At 44.0% G+C, this 12,271-nt stretch overlaps 3 protein-coding genes across 3 annotated transcripts; 1 reads left to right on the forward strand and 2 right to left on the reverse strand.

Moving 5' to 3' along the window:
• Positions 1-3,739: 3,739 nt before the first annotated feature.
• On the reverse strand, positions 3,740-5,516 carry N7495_007130 (ABC transporter ATP-binding protein; the record flags this gene model as incomplete). The annotated part of the gene is made up of 4 exons (XM_057209781.1): positions 3,740-4,213; positions 4,266-4,421; positions 4,473-4,553; positions 4,623-5,516. Coding segments are annotated over 4 exons (1,605 nt in total), but the record flags the coding sequence as incomplete, so codon positions are not given.
• Positions 5,517-6,276: 760 nt separating this feature from the next.
• N7495_007131 (Zn(II)2Cys6 transcription factor) lies at positions 6,277-8,631 on the forward strand (the record flags this gene model as incomplete). The annotated part of the gene is made up of 7 exons (XM_057209782.1): positions 6,277-6,321; positions 6,367-6,476; positions 6,530-6,890; positions 6,951-6,975; positions 7,028-7,767; positions 7,825-8,054; positions 8,100-8,631. 7 exons carry the CDS (start codon positions 6,277-6,279, stop codon positions 8,629-8,631), a joined length of 2,043 nt encoding a protein of 680 aa, XP_057063556.1.
• Positions 8,632-8,895: 264 nt separating this feature from the next.
• N7495_007132 (uncharacterized protein) lies at positions 8,896-9,906 on the reverse strand (the record flags this gene model as incomplete). Its single annotated transcript, XM_057209783.1, has 1 exon — positions 8,896-9,906. The coding sequence occupies one exon, from the start codon at positions 9,904-9,906 to the stop codon at positions 8,896-8,898; it is 1,011 nt and encodes a 336-aa protein (XP_057063557.1).
• Positions 9,907-12,271: the final 2,365 nt, after the last annotated feature.

Consider the following 12,271-nt stretch of genomic DNA (forward strand, 5'->3'; position numbering starts at 1 on the left):
AGAGAAACCATCGCCTATATAAGGAGACACTCCGCTATAAGATATTGACCTATTTAGCTACACTACCACGCCTACTAGCCGATACAATTCCTAAATATTTATAGGAATCATGATCGATACCGGCGCCTTAAGAAAATCTATAGCCGGAGTTGGTCAGTTCTAAGCGCTTCAGAGGATTAAGAACGTCAAATTGGATCCCTCTATAGCTGGCGAAGTTAATGTCTAATTCGGAATTAGAACAACCTCTTTAATCGGATCAGCAAAAATCCCTACTCCTATTGGCAACATTCAATTCTATATTGTTAATACAGACACTCTATTCCTGTTATGCCTAGCGGATATGGATAACCTTGGAGTATACTACAACAACCTTAGGAACGTAGTCATCACTTCAAAACCAGGCAAACAAAATGAAATACCTATTATTCGCCGATTTGGACACCCCTTCATGCTATAGGACGCACCCCTCTCCTTATACCTTAGCACATTGTTTAGCATAAACCCTTGCTTCCTGACCGATACTAAGCTTAGACGACTACACCATCGCTTTAGCCATCCATTAGTCAGCCGACTCCAAAAGTTGCTCCAGAACATAGGCCATGAAACAAACACCATGGCACTGGAACACCTCACCAAATTTTGTCAATTCTGCCAGAAGTTTGGAAAATCGCTAGGAAGATTCCGCTTCACCCTAAAGGACCTAGATGACATAAGATTCAACTTCAATATTATAGTCGATATTATATATATCGTAAACATGCCCCTCCTTCATATTGTTAACAAAGCAACACGCTTTCAATCAGGCCGATGGCTAGACGACATTAGTGCTAAAAACACCTAGGATAAACTACGATCATGCTAGATCGACATATATTTAGGCCCTCTAGACTAGATCACCCACGACGCCGGAAAGAACTTCATCAGTAAGGAATTCAAGACTTATGCAAAAGCCATAGGCATAAACACAAGAAGTGTGCCTATTGAAGCGCACAACTTAATCGGTATAGTTGAACGATACCACGGCCCCCTATGCCGCGCCTACCAGATTATCATTGCTGAAATTCCTGGAATCGACCGAGAAATAGCCCTCTAAATGGCCTTCAAAGCAATTAACAACACAGCTGGACCAGGAGGTTTAGTCCCTACACTACTTGTTTTTGGCGCATACCCCCGAATGATTGACTTGGATTCCCCTTCACCATTAATCACACAGCGTGCTATAGTAGTCAGAAAGGCGATGGCCGAGATATAGAAGCTCCTAGCAGAACGCTAAATCGCTGATGCATTAAACATAAGAAACGGCCTAAACATAACCGTAATCTATGATTTGCCACTGAATTCACTAGTTCTTGTCTAGAGAGAAGGAAACATAGGAAAAACAGGCAATTGGACTAGGCTATATATACTACTATCGATTAAAGACGAAAACTGTATAGTCAAACTGCTAAGTGGACCAACAGCATTTCAATCGATAGTGGTCAAACCATTTTACATAGAATCGCCGACTCTAAACCCAGAACCATAGGGAATAGACGAAATCGACCTAATGGCACCAGAAGCCAAAACTAAAACCCTCTCTAAACACGCTGGATCACAGCCAGAACCTAGACGCTCTGGCCGAACATAGGTAGATAATCAAGAACAAGAACTTGCCCCTACTCCCTCGCAGCCCACGTAGCCATAGAAGTATGGCCTAGGCCGTCCACGTAAGCACCCGATACCTGTAACTACCCCTGTCCCTAAAGAAGCGCAAAAACGTGGCCTAGGTCGCCCGCGTAAACACTTTCCGCCCATAACTATCTTTTTGTAAGAGGAGAGCAGCACTAATACTCAGTTCCGAGATTCAAGACAAAAAGAAATCAATAGGTTACTTGAAAAGGGAGTCTTTGAGCTTGTCACAGAAGCCCCACCCGGTGTGCGACTATTTAACTCAAGATTCGTTGACGATATCAAGAATAAAGGCACAGAGCGGGCTTTCGAAAAATCAAGACTAGTCATTCAAGCATATAACGACCAAGAGAAAGACCTGGTTTTAACTCAATCGCTAACGATTCAACGTGTCAATCAGAGACTAATCCTTTGCATCGCTGCAAGTCGCTAAGGCATTGCCGCTGAATCCAAGCTATTCCTCCGCGATATCTCCTAGGCGTACATCTAGTTAAAGACCATACTAAACCGTGAATTTTACACACGCCCGCCGAAGGAACTGATAGGCCACCTCGGGAAAAACATACTTCTGAAGGTCATCAAGCTACTCTATGGCATCCCCGAAGCAGGAAACCACTAGTTCAGGACATATCACTCCTACCATTTGATAAACCTGAAAATGAACCAGTCGACATTTGACCTATGCCTTCTATATATAATAGATTCGAAAGGATTCGGTATCGTCGGACTTTAAACAGATAATACTCTTATCCTTGTAGATAACGAATTTGCAGAAGCAGAAAAACAGGAGCTATAAAAGGCAAACTTCGCGGTAAAAGAGCGCGAGCAACTAACCATTAAAAATCCACTGAAATTCAATGGTGGAGTCATCGAATTAGTAACAGATGGAAGCATCACCCTTAAGCAGAAGGGCCAATGCGATAAGATCTCCCTTGCCAACACCAAAGATGAATATATTGCCGAACGCGCGAGAGGCGCCTATATAGCTTTAGTATGTTAACCTAAAGCTGCTTTCGACTTGGTATTCGCTGCTCAAGCGACTGACTTAAGCAAAGACGATTATAGGTTATTGAACAAACGACTACATTGGCAAAAAGAGAATTCCACTAGAGGACTTAGCTTTATCAACCTAGACTTAGACTCCCTGTAGCTAGTGGTCTTCATAGACGCATCATTTGCGAACAATAAAGACCTCTCATCCCAGATCGGCTATGTCATCGCGCTAGCCGATAAGAGAGACGCTCCAAAAGACAATGACACCACGGTAAACACCAATACCATCTACTAGAGCTCGACCAAATATAAACAAGTCACCCGTAGCGTCCTAGCATCAGAGCTATACACTATGGCTTATGGCTTAGACATCGCTTTCGCAATAAAGTCGACTCTAGACCAAATGCTACAGGCCAATATCCCAATAGTTCTCTGCACTAACTCAAAGTCGCTATATGACTGTCTTGTGAGACTGAACTCCACACAAGAGAAACGACTGATGATCGACGTGATATGCCTTAGACAAGCATACAAACGTCGCCAGATCACTGAGATCAAATGGATCGATGGGAACTCGAATCCTGCAGACGCGATGACCAAGGACAAACCCTGCGACGCGTTAAAGCAATTGATTGACACCAACCGCATTAATTTACAAGCTATCGGTTGGGTTGAACGTTCTGACTGAGCGGGACAGAGAGACTTTGTTTTCAAAAGCAGAAGACTGGATTTTGTGACTGCTGTACGAGTTTGTGTTTCTTTCTTGACTTTCGTGCTCTGACCGCGTTTTTCATCCCTTCTTTAAGTTTGCCCAGTGTTGGAACGAATATCAGCTGACATACCAAGATCATGTGATCTTGGCATGGCAGCTACTATATCTTCCTTCATCTGAGCATTTTAGAATGACACTTCACTTTTACCCAATATGCATACACCTATTATATACGTACAGAAACGATATCAATAGCTGTCTGCTTCGGTAATAACCTAGTCAACCGACACCTGCTGATAAAATCAAAATGAAAAATACCCACCAGTACATTCTCTGTGAGGACAAAATACCCAGAATCAAACTGACCGCGCTAATCTTAGATAGTTTCATGTTGGTTTCTGGATCGGGGATTCTGAAATTCTCATCTTCGGTCGCTTGATGTTGATAGACATGCTCAAAACTCTTGGGTTCTTCTATAGTTTCGGCTTTTTCGTTCTGGATAATAGCTTGAGAATCCCACAGCTGCTTGTAGATACGATCACTGTGCATTAGATCTGCGTGCGTGCCACTTTCTATGACAGTACCTTTTTTCATGACAATGATTTGGTCCGCGGACTCAATTGTAGTCAAACGATAGGCGATACATATGGTAGTTCGATGTTTCCGCGCATTTTCTAATCCTTGTTGTATGAGATATTCCGATTCGACATCCAATGCGCTGGTCGCTTCGTCTAAAATCAATATAGGTGGGTTTTTGACGATAGCACGGGCGATGGCAAGTCTTTGCTTCTGTCCACCGGAAAGAAGGGAGCCCCGATTTCCAAGGTGAGTATTGTATCCCTATCTTCAGTAAGAAAATCGAGCTGCACCAGGTGAATTTTAAAATAGATACCTTTGGAAGCCCCATTATAAATTCATGTGCGTTTGATATCTTACAAGCCTCAATAACAAGTTCCCTTTTCTTCGTTTCGAGCAGATCATTCATTGAAGTCCTGATCAGTCCATAGGAGATATTCTCAAAGACTGTTCCACTGAATAGATAAGGTTCCTAGTATTATGTCAGATATTTGAATTATACAGCTTTTAATGAGGGATGTACCTGTTGTACTAGGCCGATATTTGCCCTGAGAATTTCCAGTGGCAGATCATTCATGTTATGTTCCGTGAGGCTGATTGATCCCTAAGTGATGTCATACCACCTTAAAAGCAGCGCAGCAATGGTCGACTTTCCTGATCCACTGGGTCCCACCAGAGCAGTGGTTTTACCAGCAAGAATATGTAGTGAAAGATTTTCAGGCACCTTCACACTCTGCCGAGTGGGATACTCGAAGCTCACCTTTTTGAATTGAATATCTTGGTGGAAAATTTCTGAGGCCTCTTCACTATGGTCAACAGCCCTCTCCTGACAGTTATCCGATGCCAAATCGATCACTTTGAACAGCTGGACACCTGCAGAGCGGATTCTCAAGAATGCCCCGAGATAGCCTGCTAGCTCAGAAAACGAATTTATAACGATCATGATCGAAAAAAGTGTCGTGATCACGACACCTGAGCTGATGACTTTGTGGCCAGCATAGAGCCTCATACCGTACCAGAAGGCAAGAGCGTATGCTGCATAGATGGCAAGCATGTAGATCCCAGCCTGGGCCCCCTTGAATGGTGCTCGGCTGCACCCAATATCGACTGCTTTCTCAAGGAGCAATTTGTACTTTCGAGATATCTTATTCGCTGCATTCAAGGCCCTGACTGTTCGCATAGATCCCAGCACTTCTCCCGCAAGTGTTGCCGCTTCAGCATTGACTATATTCGCTTCTTGTTCTTTGTTCTCGTCATATGCACTCGTAATACCAATCAAAATAACGGCTGCCGGAATGATAGTGGCAGTGACTAGGCCCAGCCTCCATTCTGAATGAAGCGCCACCACAAATCCGGAGACCACAGTCGACGCACTTTTCAGAGAAAGTCCGAATTTCTCTGCCAGGCCCGACCGAATTGTGTTGGCGTGGTTAGAAAGGGCGAGTGTCACAGAGCCGGAGCTGAAAGTAGTTTCATGAAATTCGATTCGCTTATGAAGAATCACGTGGAGGTAGCGCTTGCGGAGTGTCGGATTGACGTTTGTAGCAACGATCGTAAACAGCACCATATATATGTATGTAGTGACAGCTTTCGCCACGAATAAGTATATGAAATAGAGCCTGAATAAATTAGCTTCTACTACCTAGGTAGATAAGGATGGAGGACATGTGTATATCACGAACGTGTAATGGTTTACTTTGGCGCGAAAGACATGATCTTCTATGTCACCAAGGGCGAATGCCGTGAATACAGAAACAAAATTTCCAAAATAAGAGTCATCAATGGGAGGACAGTTCCTGATCCGATAGAGCATATGATGCCAATTGCATAAAGTCCCCTCTCCAATATTGTCGCAATGTTTATTATTCTCTGCATCATGATGATATAAGCGAGACTTTCAGGTACTAGGGTCACTATGAGCTCTTACCCAGTAGATGGAGAGAATTCCAAGCGGCTCAGAGTCTTTTGAGCTGGTTGCTGATGATGCACAGTCTGACTCTGACATATCGATTGAACATCCATTGAGGGAATCGGACATCATTTGGTTTGTTGTCTTGGCAGGTTTTCGGCTGCAATTATGGGATTAAGCGAGCAAAACAAGTTCTTTTGGTCTATGGTGACTAGGTATTTGGGCCAGCATCCTTATATGATCAATACAGCAAAGGGCAGTTTGTATAGTCCGAAGCCCACCAATCAGTGGCTGGATCAAGGCCCATAGTGGGCTCTCAGCAGACCAATCAAACCCGTTGGTGGCGGAAATCCGGAATCCGAGCATGGGCCCCCTCATGCCAGTTCCTTCTTTGTTCCATGAGCTCCATACTCACACAATGTCAAGCCCCGTTGGAATCGAGTTGCCTCTGGCCAAGTTTGCAGTGCGTATCATGTGATTTCAATTGGCGTCCAACTAACTCTTTCAGTGCGACCACTGTAGGAGAAGGAAGCTCAAATGTTCTCGCAAGCTTACCAAATGCGATAATTGCATGCAGTGGACTTCTGGATGTAGTTACTCCCATGCCCCAAAGAAGCGGTAATTGGATACAAGTGCTCGTGCTTGAGGACCAGGCTAACGTCTTGCCTCAGAATGACCACGTCGTCCAAACAGGACGCCGCAGCTGAGCGTGTGGAGGATCGCTTGGATCGGATTGAAAACACCCTCGCCCAGTTGACAGCCGCTGTAGGAACTCTCACTCAACTGTTCCAGACCCATCTCGGATCTGAGACTTCTCAGCCGGAACCAGTGCAGAGGGCGTCCGCTGAACCTTCGCAAAGAGATTACGCTGTGGCTCTTGATCCATCCCATGTATTCTCTTCATTTCCGGACACCCCTGCAGATCTCCAATCGATCCAGTCGCAAATCAAGATTCCAAATCAACTTGATGGCTCGGCAAGTCTGCAGGATCTGACTGATGCCCTTGCTTCGGTTCGCCTTCCTACTGACCGAGTAAGAGAAGATGCTAGAAAAGCCGGGAGAACTGCAAATCTTTTCTACATTCCAACACAGGAGGAAGGCCAAAAATTAAAAGACGGTAATACTGCCCGAAAACTTTTTGTTGAGCCGTAAATTTGACAAATGCACAGTGTTCATGATGGTTGTTGAGAAAGGCCACCCGTTACATCTACCACCGCCTCGCGAACTCCTCTCCAAAATAATATATGAGCCATCTGCGGTCACTGAAAGGGGATGGATTGTCTTGTTCAACTTTTTGTCCCTCGTTGCTACTACGGGACAGGATCCACTCTCGAAAGCCATGAGTGCAAGATTACGCTGGAACACTTGGCTGGCCCTGGATGACTCCAGTCTTTTTCTAGAACCGCTTCAAATAAACATTCTAGCATTGTTGACTATTGCTTCGCATGGCGAGGATTTTACTACTCCAAACATGTCATGGCTTTTGGTTGGTCATGCGTGTCGGCTGGCTCAGGCTGCTAATATCCGACCTCCTACGTTACCAGATAATGATCTCAAAAAGCAACAGTTGTTCCTTTTCTGGAGTCTGTTTGTTACTGATAAATCGGTGGCATTGGCGTTTGGCCGACCACCAGCATTGTCCTCTACATATTATCAGAGCCTTTCTTTACCTGATGCAATCTACTTTACAGACTTCGCTCCACATATTCTACTGCGCACAAGATCTAACGTTTCTATTGAGAGTCGCTTTGGTGCGAATTTCTTTGTCCGAGCAATCGCTTTGGCTCATGTGAGAGCAAATATTTCCGATTTCCTTGGGGGTCGAGGAGTTCTCAGCCCGATAGCGACTGTTCAAAAAAGCTTTACGTTAGAAAAAGACCTTTCAGATTGGTATCATGATACAAAAACGGTATGGACGCCGAATTGCTAGCAATGTACCTCAGAAGTTAACTGCATTATCCCTCAGCTCCTCGTCTCTTCCCGACAAGACGACATACCAAATACAAACGAAGCTGAACAGATGGAAATGCACATAGCCATCGAGTCAATGACCTTCCAGTATCACCACCTGCGCGTTTTGCTTACTCGACAAGATGAAAAAAGTGTCGGCATTTGCCTACAATCAGCCCGAGAGGCTATATTGACTTTGGATAACCTGGTCTCCTCATCATCCCGCGTATACAATGGCATAATATGGTATGTTAGTTTCGAAGATACTATATGCAGGATTAACTCTCTCAGGCAACTACTATACTTTCCATTTACGCCTTTCTTCGCTATATTCCGGCATATTATTCGCGCTCCAATGGCAGCGACTGCTGCGAGTGATCTTCAGTTGCTTCAGTCTACAGTATCATACTATTCCCGCATGACATCCCAAGGGATAATGGCGAGCAAGTTAGAAAAAATAGCTCATGTGTTTGCCTGTCTTGCGGGGCTTTATATGCAGGATGCGTTTCAGAATGCTATTATAGACACCAAAGCTCCAGGCCCAAGCAATTCAAGCATGACAGAAGTTGCAGGATTTAATGTTGCATTTCAACCAGCATCACCTCTTCCATTTGGAGAAGAGAGCTTTCTCACTGACATCTCGATGGATGATATCTTGGATTGGTTTTCGCAGGACAATAACTTCGAAGATTTGAGTAGGGGTGAAGATTTTGGCCCGGTCGCCTCGTCAAATATTCTCGGTTCGATTTCAAGTAGGACTCGCAAACGGCCTCTTGACTGCGACTTTGACTGGATTTCTTGGGACCTTAGTCATAACTGTTGAGCGTAGCGAAACAATTATTTCATATATCATGGGTATTTCTCTAATCGCCTTTCAATATTTCGTTAGCCTATAGGTGACATAGAAGCATACTAAACACATATAACAAGTCTATAGTGTGTAGTAAAAATGATAACATACTATAGATATATTATATCCACTGCAGTGGCCCTCGGAGGGCTGACTGAGCGTAATTAGCGCTCAACATCAGTGTTTTGCTTTACGCTAGTATTATCTTATTCCAGTATCGTAATACTGGTATGTAATTTAGCTTTCAGTCTCTAGTGAACTGATAAGAAACATTGCAATGGAGTCATGCATTTTTTCTCGAGCCTGTAGTCCATGTGACCCTTGTGGTGCGCCTTTGTCAAAACCATGACCAACTCCCTCTAAGGTACAAAGCATTACCCTGCGAGTTCCATCATCCAATTTCTTAGCGAAGGCGGCTGCTTCGGGGTGAAAGTTATCTCCATCGCAGGTGATGACAGCTACGTTGGAAGGAAAGAACTCAGGGTCTATGTACGCAGGAGAAACTCGAGGATCAGTGCGAGAGCCACGGTCAGGGACATAACAGTCCCAGAAAAAGCTCTGCATCGCAGGCGGTATCGGGTCCACAGGACAAGGTGCGATCCTTGCTTCGCTAGGAAGAGATAGATCTATCGATGGATATACTGCTACCACAGCGCGGACAGAGAGTTTCGGTGAAGTTTCGTGGGCTGCATCGTCACCTTTCGTCTTTTTTTGGGCGTTGGCCATGCCAACCAGTGCCGCCGCTTCGAGTGCTAGATTTCCCCCTGCACTGAAGCCCGAGACCATCAGGCGCCCAATATGAAAACGCTCGTGGTTGAGAGCTAACCACGACATGACATCCTCCATGTCATGGTATGCTGCAGGAAACGGATTCTCTGGTGCTTTGCGATAGTCCACATCGAGTATAAAAATATTCGTTGAGTGAGAAATGAAGGTGAAAAATGCCCTGTCTGTTCCAAGAGAAGGTACCACGAATCCACTTGAATGCCAGTTGATAAGAAGAGGGACTTTTGATAATTTATCAAATGGTATTTCAGGGTATTGTGAAGGCATATACAGAAAGCCTTCAATATGACGATCAGGATCGCGTGATGGAATCTGGATCTGCTGCCTTCGTTCGTCTTGCGGCTTCGGGATATCCTGCAGAGTTTGTCGGGAGAGAATGGGTGCCATACAATATCGCAAAAGTGTGGCGAGTGCTTTCAGTTTCAGATATTTGAAGCCTCCAATCTTCGTCTTCTGCTCCATTTTTGCAAGAATGAATCTGCTGAATGGAAGAGGTAGATCTTGAGCTGTGTTGATATTGTATATGAGCTCGTGGATCAATAACTTCAATACTTAATAGACGGAGTTCATTCGATATTTATGTATGACAATGGTGACCAAGGGTAGAACATGGAGTCCAGCCTCCACCAATCAGAACGCTGTGGCACGGAGATGCACCAAATATTAATTCCGTTTATTTTACTATACAAGATACCAGGTTACCGAGGGAGATATGATTGTATTTTTGAAAGATATGTTTTGCTGCATCGAATATCTGAAGGACTCTTTGATTCACATTTTCAAGACAACCCATTTTTCATCAGCTATACCAATGAGGAAGCCCATAAAAATGATGCAAGGAAATGGAAAGCAGAAGTTTCGAATGTCCTGGATATCATCAGGAATACCTATTGAAGCTGCAATTTGACGGGGATTGATTTTCCAGATTTTTGGTGCGCAATTCAAGATTCAACAAAGATATGCACAGAGATATGGTACAAGTCATTTTCGGGAAGAGTCACAAGAGGAAGAAGGATATTTGAGCCAGGAGACGTTCACCTGAAGCGATAATCAAACCGCCACAATTACTGTCTATTTCAGATCCAACCAATAATGCACTCCGCAACAGCTTCTCCTTCGATAAAGTCTTCCAGCCATTCCTCTTTCACACCAGTTACCATGTTGATATTTGAGTGAAACCACAATATGTCTGAACTTTTTTCCTCGGATTTTATAGCAAACACAACACGTATGCGACCGATTCTGCGAAGTAAAATTCCATGAGTATGCATAAGAAACTGTGACCATATACCGTTGACTTCCTGGCGATGGAAACAATCTGCTAGAATAATCGTATGATCGCTTATTCTGCAAATCTTCAGCCCATTTCCTTCGTCTTTTAGGCTTCTACCAATTGCCGGTATTCGGCATCGACCTGGGCCATTTGACCCTTGCAAGCAACCACCCTCATATCCAGGGAAGTCTTTAAAAGCATGACGCTTAAACGTTGAAATGTTTGAAATGCCACCACAGCGTGACGATGGACGTATGGCAGATGCGATATGGAAAATTTTTGATGTGACTAGAGATGTCAGCAAAGGGTCTTTATCCTGAAACTTAAACGTTGAAAGTGTTCAATATTTCTGTATATAGATATGTTTACCGTAATTAGAACCCGCTCACTCTGTATCAAGTTTTTCATCATTCCTACTTGCGTATCTGGACTAGATGCAGCCAACTTTGCTTTCATGAACACGAGTTCAAGGACTGCAACACTTCTAAATGTTATATAATCACGCAACCTCAGAATTGACTCTCCTCGCAATACGGTTGCGATGTAAATGAGTGTGAAAAAATTGACAAATGGTGTGTCAGACCAAATAAAGCGACCTGCACGACGTAATGCCATAATTGGCAAAGTTACGTGTAGTTCACCAACTGAAAGTGATGCCAAGAAACACAGAAAGAAGGTACCCGCGACGAACATGTTGAGGACTAAATCCTGCAGCAATAGATTCATTGCGACGCTTGCCGACAATGACATTGTTAAGAGCATCAATCCGGTATTGGTGAAGTATAATTCTGCTTGTGCTCCATCGGTATCGAGAGATAGTATAGAAGTATATGCATCGATGACAAATGTACCGCGGATCCGTTGTGTCAAATTGGTGTCGTAATCGGTAGCAATAGTATAATAAAGACGATAGACAAGCGTGGCCACATTTATTATTTCTTTGAGGATGATTGTGAGGCAACTATGTAAAAGAAGTGCCGAGGAAAAATTGATGTTTTCGTTCCATGGAACGGTACTCATCGCGATGCAAGTTGATGTGGCTTCTGACGATAAGAGTGTTCAGAGTAAAATTTGTAGATTTGATTTCTTGTCTAAAAAAGTAAACACTGACAGCCATTATGGGATCAGCACTAAGGAAGCCTTTTTCACATTGATGGGTTGATCGCGAGCTGATGCGTGCTTTTAACATTCCTAGGATTTGATTGGTGGTTATAGTGATAACGGCTGCGCCTGCAGAGCCTTCTAACCGGCCCCTTTCATAAATTGGTAATTTATGAAAGGGGCCGGTTAATAAGCACGGACCCCAACCCTGAGCCCGAATTATCCAGCTGCAGCATAAACCAATCACACTGCAGTATGACTTTGCGAGCCCTTTTACAAGGGGCTATGTTGGACTTGCGATTAATTTGATGGCAGTCGCCTCTTTAGATGCTCATTTTGGCATTGAATGGTTTCCACAAGATTCTTTCATCTTCACTACTGTGGTAGCCCTATACAGTATGAAGGAGAAAGCGGTCTGCAACGGCAGAACCGAGTAATCTAGAAGTTGTGATA

The sequence above is a fragment of the Penicillium taxi genome (assembly GCF_028828555.1).
Source record: "Penicillium taxi strain IBT 34144 chromosome Unknown utg000004l_segment0_segment0, whole genome shotgun sequence".
In the NCBI taxonomy this organism is placed as follows: domain Eukaryota; kingdom Fungi; phylum Ascomycota; class Eurotiomycetes; order Eurotiales; family Aspergillaceae; genus Penicillium; species Penicillium taxi.